At 37.7% G+C, this 15,205-nt stretch overlaps 3 protein-coding genes across 5 annotated transcripts; 1 reads left to right on the top strand and 2 right to left on the bottom strand.

Annotated features, from left to right (window-relative positions):
• Positions 1 to 84: 84 nt before the first annotated feature.
• On the bottom strand, positions 85 to 5,252 carry LOC140769848 (uncharacterized). 3 transcript variants are annotated; one of them, XM_073110733.1, is made up of 8 exons: positions 5,095 to 5,252; positions 3,270 to 3,481; positions 2,764 to 2,894; positions 2,548 to 2,650; positions 1,474 to 1,866; positions 1,339 to 1,377; positions 815 to 1,152; positions 85 to 535 (listed from the first exon to the last, which is right to left on the bottom strand). In XM_073110733.1, the coding sequence occupies exons 2-8, from the start codon at positions 3,442 to 3,444 to the stop codon at positions 377 to 379; spliced, it is 1,338 nt and encodes a 445-aa protein (XP_072966834.1). In that variant the 5' UTR covers positions 3,445 to 3,481; positions 5,095 to 5,252; the 3' UTR covers positions 85 to 376. The 3 variants fall into 3 exon arrangements, with proteins under 3 accessions (XP_072966834.1, XP_072966832.1, XP_072966833.1); XM_073110731.1 differs by having other exon boundaries at positions 86 to 535; positions 1,339 to 1,866; XM_073110732.1 differs by having other exon boundaries at positions 86 to 535; positions 1,339 to 1,866; positions 3,270 to 3,466; positions 5,095 to 5,249.
• A 2,708-nt stretch (positions 5,253 to 7,960) lies between these two features.
• LOC140770008 (ribokinase) lies at positions 7,961 to 10,559 on the top strand. Its single transcript, XM_073110952.1, has 4 exons — positions 7,961 to 8,633; positions 9,455 to 9,640; positions 9,993 to 10,188; positions 10,283 to 10,559. The coding sequence occupies exons 1-4, from the start codon at positions 8,022 to 8,024 to the stop codon at positions 10,375 to 10,377; spliced, it is 1,089 nt and encodes a 362-aa protein (XP_072967053.1). The 5' UTR covers positions 7,961 to 8,021; the 3' UTR covers positions 10,378 to 10,559.
• Positions 10,560 to 10,910: 351 nt separating this feature from the next.
• Positions 10,911 to 14,642, bottom strand: LOC140770007 (cytochrome P450 CYP72A616-like). Its single transcript, XM_073110951.1, has 5 exons — positions 14,258 to 14,642; positions 12,966 to 13,183; positions 12,573 to 12,817; positions 12,027 to 12,411; positions 10,911 to 11,499 (listed from the first exon to the last, which is right to left on the bottom strand). The coding sequence occupies exons 1-5, from the start codon at positions 14,553 to 14,555 to the stop codon at positions 11,077 to 11,079; spliced, it is 1,569 nt and encodes a 522-aa protein (XP_072967052.1). The 5' UTR covers positions 14,556 to 14,642; the 3' UTR covers positions 10,911 to 11,076.
• Between the last annotated feature and the right edge of the window lie 563 nt (positions 14,643 to 15,205).

Genomic DNA, 15,205 nt, shown 5'->3' on the forward strand with positions numbered 1-15,205 from the left:
ATTGGGAACACACTTGCTCTGTCAGAAGCTCTCGTATGAAAATAATTGGCCCAAAAAGTAAAGTCAAATTATCTGGCAATGTTGCGATCTCTGCAATATATGTTGGAAAAAGTGGGAAGCACACAGTTTTTATTTCATCAATGTGTTTTATATACACACACATCAACAAAAGAAGGATGCTAGAATACAAACTCAAGGCAGTTAGCTGTAAAACCAAATGCTACAATTTACAATAGCTAACTTGCCATAAATTTCAAATCTAAATCAATAGATTATTTTGTACCAATGTTCTGATTCCGCAAGGAAGAGTGACCTTAAGAATGAGAGAGTGGAATGGAGTTAATAAAGCTATGTGAATGATTGTCCGAAGAAATTGTCAATCTTTTTTGCCAAATTTCTTCGCTATAATTGGTCGAACGTCCTCCACATCGACAAGGGTCTCGAGGAAAGGAAGCAATTGAAGTAATGATTGGTCTGTTGGATCATCAAACCAGCTCTTTATAGGTATCCCATTATTCACTTGTAACCGGAAAACCTGAGTCAAGTTAGGAAAGGGAAGACTGAGTCACCGTTTGTCTGAAGTCTTTGGAATAGGACAAAAGACTAAAGTAACATAAGTATGCAACTGATATCTAGATGGATCTGCTCTGGTCTCATTCAGCAATGATAAAGTTCTAGTAACAACATGTCCAAAACAATGACATGTGATTAAGTAGTGTTAGTAGCACCATGAAGCCATATCATGCACAAATCTATACTAGTTCTATACTGGTTATCTAATTCTATGTACAAGAAACTTAAGGAGGAATGTCACCTGTGGAGAATTATCGATTATGGCTACTTTTGCCAGGTCAACTCCTAGAATGGTGAGGTCTTTGGTAATGCTTCCATCAGAGAACGTGCATGATTCACGATAAATACGCTGAGAGATCAGTTTCCCATATGGATCCAGTTTATCAAGTAGCTGTTCTGCGTAGATGCTTTGACTAGCTGTGAAAATGACAATTTCAAACATCTCGGCCACCCTCTCAAGGAACATCTGAAGGTAAGGCCTCCGTCTTACATAAACATCATGCTGCTTCATGTTAAAGAAAACTGGAAAAGTGAAGTCAGCATCGTCGCAGTGCTCCAGAGTTGAATGGACAAGAGTTTCTGAACAGAAGTAAAAGTGGCCACTTTTTCAACATGGTGCAAGAGATAACTAAGATAAGATAGCAAGGCAGTTTGAGACAGCTACTGAAATAGTTGATTGTTTAGAAAACAAGCAAAGAAGTATTGTTATACATAGGATAAACATTCGCATACAAAAGATACCGCGAAAAAACTCCATCAGCTTACCATCCAAATCAAGTACAAGGGTGATGGGCCTCCTTTCTTCTGCATTTGGTAACCAAATAGGAATAATGGATGAATTTGTCTCACACAATTCAGGTAAATCTCTGAACAGTGAATGTTGATCAGAACATTCGTTACCTTCCAAATCATCAAGCACATAGTTTTCTTCAGTTTCTTGATTGGAAGATTGCATCTGATGTAATGCAAGATACAAGTATGTATCATCATAGTTTATAATTTCTTCAAGTGAAGGTTCATCATTGACATAGCAGGTTTCCACCGTTTTCTCAAGGAATGGGCGTATCATACATCTCTCTGCCATATCAATAATAATCTCTGAATTCATACGTTCATGTAAAACTGTGGAGGCGTCATTTGTAAATCCCATTATACTATCAAAGGGAGAAGCAGGAACATTCTCAGAAATGTAGAAATCCAGTTCGTCACAAATTAGAAGATCACTTGAGTCACAACTGCCATCATCACTGTCATCAGCAATCAAAAGTGGCAATTCTTGGTTTTCATCTCTAACTGCCAAAAAAAAGAGAGAAAATCATAAATAAGGATTAACCAATCACAAGTATCTGGAGAACTTTAAATTTCCCCTCCCAGGTGTACGATAAGAAATTTTGTATACTATCAACTATCCCTGAGGAAACAAATTAGTGCAATATAAACAGATGGACCTGTATGGTCCGACAAGTATAAGGTTTACCACAAAAAACTAGACCTTAGGAATTGATAGAAGGAAGATATGTAGGAAAACTGACTGTCTGGGACAATTTAAATTAAATGTCCAACATAATCTAGAATATTTGCATAGCAACTCAATACAAAAGAGTTGCCAATATCTTCTCTCAAAAGATCAAATGTTGTTGATCAATGTCAGCTCGTACAGAGCTTAGTTAAGTTTCATCTTTCACCTTTCATAAGCAGAGAGCTTATCTGTCTTGCTCAAAGAGAAGCAAACTTCCGATTTTCATAATCAAAAAGATGGTCCACATCACCAAAAGAAAGTTGCCCTTTGACATTGAAGCAATAAGCCATACTTATCCAGAACATACAAACTAACAAATAAATTTCATCTTCCCAGGGATTCTTTGTGTTATTGAAAATCAAAAGTACTGATGGTTTTAAATACTATGCAAAACTAAGCCAATGGAAAGAGGCCACAGTTTGCAAGTAAGGACAAAGATACGATGTTCTGATTACCTGCATTACTGTTATTTGCTGGTATTAACTGTGAATCGTTGTGCTCTAAAGTAGGTGAGAAGATCGTTTCCATGTCACAAGGGGATGCAGCTGATGTTGGACCCTAGATATATAAACCACATAGAAAACAACATGCATGTCACAAATATTTAGTAGAAAACTCATAACACAACAAGGCATATCATATACAACAGAACAATGTAACTGAACATGTACCTCTATCATTGTGGATATAGGATCAGATAACTGTGACACCATCAGCAAATTAGTAGATGCTCCATTCTCCTGGAAGTCGTTGGCGCCAATGATACCAGTAATCTCTCCAGACACTTCTTTGGTGGAATAAACTGTGGTAAAATATGATAGCTTTAGAGATGAACACAGAATCAATGCAGAATAAAGTTTAAAACTAACTTTTTCTGTAGACAGAACAGACAAAGGTAAATGTTCAGAATCAATCCTAGATAACTATTGTCTACTGACAATATTTGCATGAGTCTTTACTGATCATGCTTTTCTGACTTCCTAAACTAATGTCAAAGCAAACATCAGAAAATGATCTTCATATAAAAAGAACTTTCAGGAAATGACTGATGCATCAACAATTTCAAACTTCCAAGGATTGATATTGTAGGCAATGTGCAAGAGGTACAAGTGGAGGTTCCATTTTTAGAAGGTCAAATAAGGTACAGAAAATTAAATGTTGTTATTTATTCACTTACGTTTCTGGGAAATCCAATTTTCTTGAGTTGAAGAGTCCAGTTCTTCCGGTTGTTGAAATGCTTTGACTTGAGAGTGTGAAACTTTGGATATTTTATTGGACTTGTGACAAGCATGGAGTGAACCCTGTCTTACACATTCCGTGCTTAATTTGCTCTTCATCCTTAATGCTGGCATTTTGTGCAATTATGCACTAACACTTCAGAAGAATTAACTGCAAAATTATTAGTACATAGCTTCCATTCAGAATTAGCAAAAAATGTGATATGTAACAACAAATTCATAGCTACAATAGAAAATTACATCAATGAACACATAGAAGCCCAATAAATCATAAGATTTTAGCAAGCAACTAGACCGGTAGCAGAAAATTAACAACTTTTGGTTGCTTTTTTCAACTTTATAGTCATTTCTGTAATTATGTGCGCTGATTCAGCATCCAGTTAAAGGGCCACAGGAGCAATGGGGCTTGCTGCCTCTCCTGGGTCTGAAGAAAGTTTAGCCTAAACATACTAAGCAGGGATTGAAAGTTTTAATAGATCTTGCCTTGTATCTTGATTCTAGTTACACTTTGTATTCTAAAATATGAGAGGCATACATAAGATCTCCTTTCAGCTGTGGAATCAGAACCTTTCTCCCAAAGCCCCCCCTGGTTCTACTATGGGCAGGCCATGGTGCCGATAAAAACTTGTGAATTCTCTCCTGCTTATTCATTAGGACGAGTCGAGGTCAAGAGGGAGGGGATGATAGTCTCTGAACTCATCTGCAATGTCACAGAGCAGCTTCGTGGTCCTATTCCGGTCCTGGATGCAGTGCTGTCATCAGCAGCTAAAAGCCAAGGTCTTTCAAGCGCCCTTAGAAGGGCTTCGGTAAGGAAGAATAAGCCTTTTTCACTTATTTAGTTACATTTTGTACTCTGAAATAGTGAGTCATTGTTCATACATATAGCATATTGCTACATTATTTCTTTTTCCTCTCTTTTTTCATTCTTTCTATGTCCTGTTATTCTTGTACAAATATACTAGATCAAATACCTGTTACACTTACACATTGGTCAATTCGCTTTATATGCTCCCCTATCTCATATACCTAGGTGAATATAGCAAATTTTAGAGGGAATGAACTAAAGACATCAAATATATACGAGAGGAGACTGATCTACTTCCACACAATATATGATGATAATAGCAAATGTAGCATCACTATATGTTTGTAAATACCCCCACGTTAGATCTCTACAAACTGAGTCAACACCATACCAAACTTACTCCTTCAGAGGATGGGTCCAAAAGTATATACTTGGAAGAAAACTTATTTAGCAATTTCATTTCAACAGTACTAATTCACTAACTAGCAAAAATTTAGAGTCCTTACAATGCGCAAAGGATGAGGAAACGTCAGATTTCTAGAAAAGCTAACAAAATTGCAAATCCACCGACTGGGAGAAAGAAAGGAAGAAAGTGCAAAGGATGCAAAGAATCATTAAAAGAACAACTTTTCTGGGAGAGTAACTCAAAGGCACAGCTCCATTAAAATTCAAGCGTCAGAGAGCACAATTATTATCTTTCTCAACTGAGCCATAGAAATAGTAGGAAAACAATAAATCAAATCAAAGGATCTTATTACCAGGCAACAATCACTAGCTATAAGCAGAAGATCCACAACACAACCCTTATAAAAACCCAAACTTTAGACCAATTGAGAGTACCACTAGTAAAAAAGAACGAAATCCAACGCAGTCTCGGTGGTATGTTAACGAATTGGTGTACTACTTTAGGCTTAAAATTATCTCGAGAAATAATTCAAACAACGAGAAGGGAGACATACCAAAATCGCAGCTCTCTTGACTTCCTCCTCCTCTTTCTCTATCTATCTAATTGTGGAGTTAGAGGAAGGCAAGAAGAAGAAGAAGAGTTAAAGAGGAGGGAGGAGAAATGCGGAATTGGAGATCGCGGACTGTGTCTTCCTATAAAGACCTACGTCGGGAAAGGGGGAAAGGACGAGAACTGCGAGATATCTAATGGACGGTCAGGATCTGATCTCGAATCATTGGGCTCGAGCCTCTCAGCATAGGACTCGTGGATGACTGCTGTCCGAGTCAGCACCCGATATCCTGCACGTGAGGGCGCCGACGAAGCTGCTCACTGAATCGTTAGGTGTTGGGCTCGATGTACTTGTAGGTGCACGATCAGGCGACACGTTTACTTTGGATCTGCGAGGATTTTTGATTTGATTTGATTTGTTTAGCCCCTCAAGGGGCACGTGTCGATTAATATGGAGATTAGACGTGGATGTGGGTGTTGAGGTGAGAAGATTAGGATTTATAAACAGGATTAGAGAGCCTCCTTTCCTTTGCCTCTCTCTTAGTGCATCAAATCTTTTACCCAACTCGGTCGGTTACATTAATTACCGTTCTGATCTTAATTCTGTCTTCTTGTCCCTTGAATTATTATTATTTTATATAAACTCTTTTAGTTACTTTTTATGACATTTGAATTTCTTTTTCTAAAGCAGTAACATTTTTAATTAATTAATCTCCACATAACAAAATGCCTCCAAATGTGTACAAGGTAGGCTAGAGCCTAGGAGGCTACCGTCCAAGTACAGTCCTAATGTATGATATGAGCCTCGTTAGCTCCGCAACTTTATTAGCTTCGTGATAGATATTAGAAATTAAATAAGAGGGTGAGTAGGTTTTTAATCATGGAGGCCACCATCCAAGAGGCATGATGCATTCATTCAATATGCTCATCAAGAGTAAGGAATCAAATTCCACAATAACAGGGGAGGTTTTTTTATTCTCCGACGATCAAGAGTGCCTCAAGCAGCATATCAACATTATCCATGAGAGATGAATGAAAGAAGACATGATGATAATCGGTAATGGTAGGGGTGCCATGGTCAAAGGGAAGTAGGAAACCGAGGCCAATAGATCATTAAAAGATTTGTCGATGTTAAGTTTGATCACATTGGGCACCGAGGCTCCTACCTGATGAGATGAGATGAGATGTATTGGAGGAAGGGCGAGGGGAGAACGGATAGGGGTTTTAAAGTATACGAGGATGAGCGCTTTCTCTAAGACGATAATGTTAGACTCACGAATAGAATTGAAATAAGTTGTTATTTATGTTCTTTTTAATATGCCACAAAAAGAATGTCATTTGACAACTAGCACCACCAATTGATTGTAAGGGTAGATGTAAGTAATGATTGTGAGGGCAGATGTAAGCATTAGTGAATTAGTACCATAGACAAAATAAATAAATAAATAAATAAATAATATGGCTAATTTACTCTAAATTGTTATCTCTTAATTTCTAAATAAAATAAAATAGTTTTAAATAAATAAAGATAAAACAGTTTCGATTTTGCATCACACAAAATGAATAAAAGAACATATGTCAAAATAAATAGGTAGAAGTTATTATCTAGGTGTAACCAAGATTCCTAATATGTATATGACTATTTTTTTAATTTCTTTGTGAGCTATCTTGATAAAAATTTGTATATAATCTTTTTTTTAAAGACATGTTTCTATTGGTTCAATATTTTCAGACTCTATTGTAACACTAAGAATCCTAGAAGTTGAACTATTATTGATACATTTTCTCTCTTCTTGTAATATGAACGGATTTAGATCTCTGAAAGTTACCACTAATATTTTTTTTCTCATTCCTCCTCTCTATACATATTTTTGCTCTTTTTTGTTGCCCTTCTCATCTGTCTCTCTTTATCATCCTCCTAATTCTGTTCACCGTTATTATCATCAATGTATACAGAATTATGCATCACTTCTTCATAAACTATTGACTCTCTTTTTTATGTAGATTATTTATTCTTCTTTTTACAAATTAGATGAGCCAACACATGTTTTCTAACTTTACACCTAAGTGCAAACTGCTATATTTTCTTACCTTCCAACCAAATGTTTTTTCAAACTATTTAACACCACTAGTCATTTCTTTTTCACATTAGTTGCTTTAACACATATTTTATTTTGTCCAATAATACTACAATATTGCCACCCAATATCGATATAATATGATTTTTCTTTTAGAGCTATTAATATTTTATATTTTTTATTGTAACTTTGAAACTAAAAAACATAAATAAAAATTAAAATAAAATATAAAATAATTTAAATTTTACAAAAATAAAATCTTCTTAATTTTTTTCTAATTATTTTTTTTCTACTTCTTTTAGTTTTCGCCTCATCTCTTTTGGCTGCAATAGTAGCACCTAGTACTTCTTCACCGCAAGAGGAGAAAAATAGAGGGAATGAGATGAAATAAAAACTATATAAAAAAAACTCACGTTAGGTCGCTGGAGGTCGAGGTCGTTGGATCTTCGCCGGAGAATATCACCGGAGGTCGAGGTTACGGGAGATCTACTCGGTCGCTGATGAGAAAAATTGGATCTACCTATCCTTACTCGTTTCGGTCAGGATTGGTCGTACCATTTCAGCCAATCTCGGGATCGACCAACATTGATAACCTTGGGTAACTACTTCGAAAATCTTTAGTTTATATATAATTAAAAAAATATTTATTGTGAAAGTGTTCAATGGTCGTATTAGTAAACTATAGCTTATTAATTTACTAAATTCACGGGAGAATTTATCCATGAATATAGATAATGTACGGATAAACCTTCAAATGAAGTTTAAATCCACTCAAATCATCTAATTCGAAGATTAACCCACTCTCACATCGCAAGTGAACAGCGAGAGAAGAAGAATTCGGGACCCGATCGCGATGAAAGCAATATCTCGGCTCCCTCTCCCCTCTCCTCCCTCGCGCCGCCACTGGTCCAAACCCGATAACTTTAACCCCAACCCTAACCTAACCCACCTCTCCTGCGCCTCCACCCGATCCTCCTCCGCTGCCGCCATCGCCGCTTCCCTCTCCCCGGAGAAGCCCGTCGTCGTCGTCGGCTCCGCCAACGTCGACATCTACGTCGAGATCGATCGCCTCCCAGTTGCTGGTGAGACCATTGCCGCCCGCTCCGGCCGGACCCTCGCAGGCGGCAAGGGCGCCAATCAGGCGTGCTGCGGTGGCCGTCTCGGCCACCCGACCTACTTCGTCGGCCAGGTCGGCGATGATGCCCACGGCCGCCTCATAGAGGACGCCCTCCGCTGCGGCGGCGTCCGCCTCGACTGCATCGCCCGGGTCCCCGCCGCGCCGTCCGGCCATGCCGTTGTCATGCTCGAGCCCACCGGCCAGAACTCCATAATTATCGTCGGTGGGGCTAACATGAGCGGGTGGCCGAAGGAGCCGCGCGGCGAAGACCTGGAGCTTGTTAGGGGTGCTGGAATCCTGCTGCTGCAGAGGGAGATCCCAGATTGGGTAAACACCCAGGTCGCTCAGGTAGTTTGATTTCTTCTGGTTTTAAAATAAAATTTGGATTTTGGGAATTATTGAGTGGGAAAGATTGCAACTTTACTTGATTTGAAGCGGCGTTTAGAATTTTCTCCCGTTTTCGTACAATGGATTGCGAAGATCAGATTTTCTTTTCTTTTTTTTTTCTCTTGAATGTGTTTTAGTGGAAAGAACGTGTAATAGGCAATCTGTTCTGCTTTGAAGAATATTAATCTTTCAGTTCCACCAAAGTAAGACCTATGTTTTCTCATAGCTCGGCATTCAGCATATCGAGTTTTGTAGCAATTTTAAAGCATATCATATAATGATTTTCGATTATATAAATCTGTTACATGTATTTGATATATTTCCACGTGTTCTAGGACTCCTTGCATAGAGTTAAGATGTAGTTGATCTTGAAGGGTGCATGAGTAAGTTGTTTATCGCCATTTGCCCATTGAGTAAATGAGCTAGAGGAATAATTCATTCGGTTAGTTACTATACTGTAGGGTCACATAGATTACTCTTGTTGTAGAGAGAGTATTCAATTAATGATTTTTAGATGAAATTAATACGATAACCCCTTTAGAGTAAATGTGTTGATCTTGCTGATTTTTACCATCAGGTATAATGTTTCTTTTGTCATTCCTACAGCTGACTGGGTCACACCCATGCCATGGCAGGTCATCCTTTTGAGTTTGTTGGATTTTGTCTTAAGTTTCTCTATAGTTAATTGATTGAGAAATTATGCAGTTCTTTCTACAAATGTGATCCATAGTTATGAGAAGTATTTGACTGGTTTAATGACAATTAACTTTCAATCAACTCAGGCTGCTAAAAGTGCTGGTGTGCCAGTTATCTTGGATGCTGGAGGGGTAGATTCTCCTATTCCGAAAGAACTCCTTATTCATGTTGACATTTTCAGTCCAAATGAAACAGAGCTGGCACGTTTGACTGCATTGCCAACAGATACATTTGAACAGATCAGTCAGGCTGCAGCTAAGTGCCATGAAATGGTGAGAAGCAACACATTTCCTTGCCTATCCTGTAATAAGTTCTCTGTGAAACTTTATATTACCTGAAACTCAAAATTTTCTTTCTTTTTTCTCGCCAAATTATTTTACATTGATTTAGTTAGTAGTGAATATATATATATGTGCCATAGTTTCAAGAATAGATTCATACAATTGCAATGTAAGATACATATTTATGGGTGTGTGCATGGATTTTTTTTTTCCATCAATCTGTCTTACCAGTAGAGACATGCCGACAACAGGTTAGTTTCCTCATTCAATCACTGGGAATGTGATGCCGAAGAGTTTCCTTGACTGTAAAGATAGTAAGCCATCACATTTGTAATTTTACCAGGGTGTCAAACAAGTCCTAGTGAAACTTGGGGCTCAAGGTTCAGCTCTATTTGTCGAAGGGAAGGAACCAGTTAGACAACCGGCTATTCCTGCTGCGGAAGTTGTTGATACAACTGGAGCTGGCGATACTTTCACTGCTGCATTTGCTGTGGCTATGGTCGAGGGCAAGTCCGAGAAGGAATGCTTGAGATTTGCAGGTACAATTGAATCATCTCATTCATGGGAAACTCATTTATTTCTAAGTTCATGATTCTTATACTTGTTCAAATGTTCCATATTTTCCAATCTCAGCTGCAGCTGCCTCTTTGTGTGTCCAAGTGAAGGGCGCCATCCCGAGCATGCCTGACAGAAGTTCTGTCATCGAGCTTCTCCAATCCGTCCAATAACTGAATCGAACGATTAGCCTTCTTTTGAAAATAAATGTGTTGGAATTTTTTTTATAAAAAAATGTTTTATTTAACTTGTTAGAATTTTTATTTTTTTGTTGAGTTAACATTAACATCTTTGTGTGATATTATCAATAAAAGAGAACATCTATCGGAAGGTGTTCTTGTCTTTCTTTCCCTTATATGATCTTTATAATTAAAAAAGAAAGACCAAGTCTTATAACATGATCAACCTAAATAATTTTTCCTTTTTCACTTTCTCTAGCTCGTAAAAATTGACAGATCTGCCTACCTGAGTGGCATATCCCAGTATTAAATTACCGTGACATCAAGCATGGGAAAATTACTGCATAAGAACAAAAGGATCTTGAAGAATTCTACCAACGCCAGGTACATCCTGGCTTCTACCATGTCAAGCATCGAGGGATGCATGTTTAATTATGATACCAGATGGAAGAATCCGTCCTATAATTCTGATACTTCGGGAACCAGAAAGCTAGTCTCACCAATCACCATGCAGTTAAAAGGAGAAATAGTCAATTGTGCCATCAAATAGAAAATGTAGTTGTCCTTTATCATATTCTATATATCTTTTCTGCAGACCACAAAGACAAGATGCATTACCTAATAAGGTTTACAATTTGTCTAATAACAACCTTTATTTATAGATAATTGCACATTGCCATGATGATCATATATTCAGATCTTCTGCAATTTAATTGGCGCACCATGCTGAGGATGCAGAGTTATCACTGTGTGCGGGGCATGAATATAAGATGGTGAAAGCTCAAATGAGAAATGTTGAAGGATTATGCTCAGTCCCATTTTTGCTTCCATCAATGCAAAGTTTTGGCCGATACAAATCCTCGGTCCCCCTCCAAATGGAAAGAACGCAACCTGATCATTTGATGCCTTCGAGATCCCTTCTGCAAATCTCTCTGGCCTGAATTCGCTGGGGTCTTTCCAGATGCCTGGATCGTGGTGAATGAAGATTATAGGCAATGAGAGGATTACTCCTGGTGGGTAAACTATACCTCCAAGCTCCATAGTTTTGTATGTTGTCCTAGTAAGGAGAGTCACCGGTGGGTACAGCCTAAGAACCTCATATAGAATCATTGTCACCTGCCAAATGAAATAGAAATTATTTAGAAACATTCTCTTAATGCCAGATTATTATGATGGAATGCAGACAATTCCTGTATTATATGTAAAAACTCCATTCCAAATTATTTCAATTGGATTCATGTTTACTACTATTGTTTCGTCTTGTGATTCGAAACATTTGGATCTAATATGTTGTAAGATTAGATGTTTTTGGTTGCTAGGCCGCAATCTACTATTAGATTTTTGCTAGTATACCTATCAGAGAAAGAATATACTAATTTAGGTTTGTATTGAAAGCCAAAACAGTTTTATGACTAGGTGACCATTGAATATTAGAAAACGGAGTTGTTAATGTCGGCTAACACAGTTTTCACAGTGATACCTTTGGAACTGTGCAAGGCTCTATAATCCTGGCTTGAACACAAGTAGTTCATCAACTAACAAATATTTCCTATAAATTCAATGTTATGTCTCTAGTTGTATAAAAGTTTAAGTGAGTACTTTCTCATGAAATAAAAGTAAGCCTGAATTCAACTGATACTCACAATCTTTAAGCGACTTAAGCCGTCGAAATCTGGCTTATTTTTCCCAAAAACTTGTAAAACCTCTTCTCTGGCGCGAATCTGCCAGCTCGGATGCATGCCTAAAGTGATTATCGTCCATGTCAGCAACACCGATGTTGTCTCCTGCCCTGCAAAGTAGAATAACTTACATTCTTCAATCACATCCTCAGTAGTCATCTTAGGGTCGGATTTCCCGTTTTCTTCAAAATATTTCATATTTGACTCCAACAGCAAGCCCAGCAAGTCGTCATTACTTCCTTCTCCATCCTTTATAGCCTTTTCTCTCTTACCAATAATGCCTCTTAGAAGTATTCGGACCTCTCTGTCAATTTCTTTCATTCTTCTGTTGTCTCTGGTTGGGAGAAACCTAATACAACAATGAAGAATAATCTCAACGGGTAGATAAATTGGATGTTTACCAAAACACTCAGTCTTTACTGGAGAAGTAAAGTTTCATGGAGAAAAGAAGCTACAAATAGAAAGTAAGAAAGTAAGCAGCAGCAGCAAGAAAAAGGATAAAGAAGATACCTGTATCCTGGGATATACATTGTCCTGAAAGCTTGAATAATTAGCTCAGCTAGCTCTGCTTGAAGTAGGAAAATCCGCCTTCCTTCTTTATAGCTGCTACCAAATGCTGTTCGGGAGATGACATCTCCTGTGAAGTTTTGGAGCTCAGGCCAAACATCTAATTCATATGATCCATCAGAAGCAACTGAAGCATCCCATCTGTTAATCAACTCAGTGCAACAAGTCAAGAACGACGGCAACATGCGCTGCAAAACAATAGAAAGATGATATTTATAGAAAATAACCATGTAATTACTAAGTTAAGCATAAGAAAAGTTTACTATATACATGTCAAAGCAAGAATTTAGTCCCATTCACATGCTTTTCTGTACATATTTGCTGAGAGTAAATTACCTTTAACTTTTCCATATGAAAAGCAGGATTGAGAATCCTCCTGTGTCTAACCCATTTTTCACCTTCATAGTTCACGAGCCCATCGGCTAACAAACGTCCAAGTCGGGTGTTTAGTTTCCCAAAGTGGCCAAACTTGTTAGAGAGGACTTCCCTTACTAACTCTGGATCTGTAAGTGACACTCTGGGAATTGGGCCAAACCAAGTAAAAGAAATTTTACCTGCATTTCAAGTCATCCAGATCAGAAATACACTCTACTATACGTTGAAGTAAGGCATGGAACCGATCAACCAATTCTCTTTACATTAGATATGCACTCTACATTGAAATCCTTTACATTTCTAATAATCGAAAAGAGCTGCAGACACAAATGCTATTTTATTAGTACTTATAACCGGAAGGAAAGGAACATGAAAAGACTTAAGGTATTTCATGTTCTTTGTAACTTGTATAGAAATTATTGAAACCGTAATTCTTTGTACAAAACTTTGTTTCTGGTAATGGCAAAGAGTGGTATTTCAGATGGACTGTTTTATGGATGGGTAATAATTTTCAAAACCATCCAGAAAATCATCTCATATATAAGACGAAAGCATACTTATCCAATTGAATTATATTACTAAGAAGCAAATTAGGACAAATATTCTGATTTCGGTGAAAACAGAAAGGCAGGACAGTAGAAGGAAGAACACAAGAAAAATCAAACAGAAAACGTTGGTTTTCTATGGTCCAGCCAATGGCTATTATTCGTGGATGATGATCATCGGGAGATAAGGATTTCAATAAAGTTCCAGTGTATGCCTCTCAAAGAACCAAAATAAGACCATTGCAACTCCTCTAGGTTGTCAAAAGCATTCAACCTGGAATTCAAGGGAACTGTAAAATTTTGAATTAGAACTAGCAGATATCGTAATAAGTAAAATCTTGCAGTTGTAGCAGTTTATTAATTATTCAACTTAGAGGTCGCATTCTGAGAGAATATGGCTCTTATATTAATGTTCTGCAATCTAGGATTTACCATATTATTACCACATAATGAGAGGAGCTGGTAGCAGGAAATCTCAAACACAATCATTTAAAAGTCAAAATATTAAATTAAAAATAAATGAATGAAGAACATCCAACCACTTGTCTAACTTTTCCATTCCAACTCTTCCACACCACAATTCTCTGTCTCTCATCCGATGAATAAGAAAATCGCAATATTTGACAAAAGCAAATTAAATGAAAGAGAAAGAGAAGGGAAAAAAAGAAGAAGAAGAAGAAGAAGAAGAAGGAAAGGTTGAATTTTTACCATAGTCCTTCATGGCTTGGTGAAAGAGAGGAACAACGCGAGGTATGATATCGTGAGAGAAAGGCATGGGCTTCGCCTTGGCCACTTCGTTGAGCCGAGCGCCCTCCTTCAAGTCCCCAGAGAGGAAGCGGTAAGGTGTGCCGCGGAGTCCCTGAGCACGGAGGGCGTGGTCCAATCGCCTGGGCCTAAACCATACCTGCTCCAGCATTTGTAAGGCCCACCACGAGAGTAGAAGGCCCACCAGGCCCAATACCAAGCTCCATGGGGTCACAACCAGCGCTCCTATAGCCATGGCCATGGCCACAGTGGAATTAGAGGGAGGAGGAGAAGAAGAGAAATGCTAGAGAGGAGACTAACGAAGAAGAGAAGAATATATTTTTTGAGATGAGAAGAGAAGAGAAGAGCATAGGCTGTTAGATAATTTGCGCTGGAGTGGATTATCTGCAGAATAGAGTGTAGGATTTACTGCATCAAGAGAACGTGGTATCCAATTTGATTGGTTTTTTTTTTCGCGTACAGCGGTACGGGATAGGTTGTAGCATGTTGCTGCAGTCTTTGCATACGGCAGTATTATGTGTCTTAAAAAAAGGAAACGTAGCAAAAGCAGAGCGCCATGACTATGACCTCACGATAATCTCAACCAAAAAAAAAAAAAAAAAAACTATGACCTCACGAGATTGACTCTAATATTAAATAATTATTATAAAAAAATTATTTAGTACTTTGATGACTTTATTTAACGGCTCGACTCAGTTGATAGTTTTACTATATAATTAACTTGAAAGAGTAGCTTAGCAGCACGATAACTTGAATCAAATTTCAGTGATATTTAATTTGAATCAATTATTTAGTAACACACGTGACTTGAAATTTAAACTAGACAGCTTTATTATATTGCTAAAAGTTTGAAAGAAACTAAATGTCTTTATATTAGAAATTATTGATACT

The sequence above is a fragment of the Typha angustifolia genome, chromosome 11 (genome assembly GCF_048772165.1).
Source record: "Typha angustifolia cultivar Huaian chromosome 11, ASM4877216v1, whole genome shotgun sequence".
Taxonomy (NCBI): Eukaryota; Viridiplantae; Streptophyta; class Magnoliopsida; order Poales; family Typhaceae; genus Typha; species Typha angustifolia.

Excerpts from the sequence above, each read along its gene's own strand:
- LOC140769848 (XM_073110731.1), bottom strand. The coding sequence starts at position 3,444 with ATGCCAGCATTAAGGATGAAGAGCAAATTAAGCACGGAATGTGTAAGA. Across the intron at positions 2,651-2,763 it reads CTATATCCACAATGATAGAG|GGTCCAACATCAGCTGCATC; the intron begins GTACATGTTCAG and ends TTATATATCTAG. Across the intron at positions 1,153-1,338 it reads CCTTGTACTTGATTTGGATG|AAACTCTTGTCCATTCAACT; the intron begins GTAAGCTGATGG and ends ACTTCTGTTCAG.
- LOC140770007 (XM_073110951.1), bottom strand. The coding sequence starts at position 14,555 with ATGGCCATGGCTATAGGAGCGCTGGTTGTGACCCCATGGAGCTTGGTA. Across the intron at positions 13,184-14,257 it reads CCAAGCCATGAAGGACTATG|GTAAAATTTCTTTTACTTGG; the intron begins GTAAAAATTCAA and ends CTTGAAATGCAG. Across the intron at positions 12,818-12,965 it reads TTCATATGGAAAAGTTAAAG|CGCATGTTGCCGTCGTTCTT; the intron begins GTAATTTACTCT and ends ATTGTTTTGCAG.
- LOC140770008 (XM_073110952.1), top strand. The coding sequence starts at position 8,022 with ATGAAAGCAATATCTCGGCTCCCTCTCCCCTCTCCTCCCTCGCGCCGC. Across the intron at positions 8,634-9,454 it reads TAAACACCCAGGTCGCTCAG|GCTGCTAAAAGTGCTGGTGT; the intron begins GTAGTTTGATTT and ends CAATCAACTCAG. Across the intron at positions 9,641-9,992 it reads CAGCTAAGTGCCATGAAATG|GGTGTCAAACAAGTCCTAGT; the intron begins GTGAGAAGCAAC and ends TAATTTTACCAG.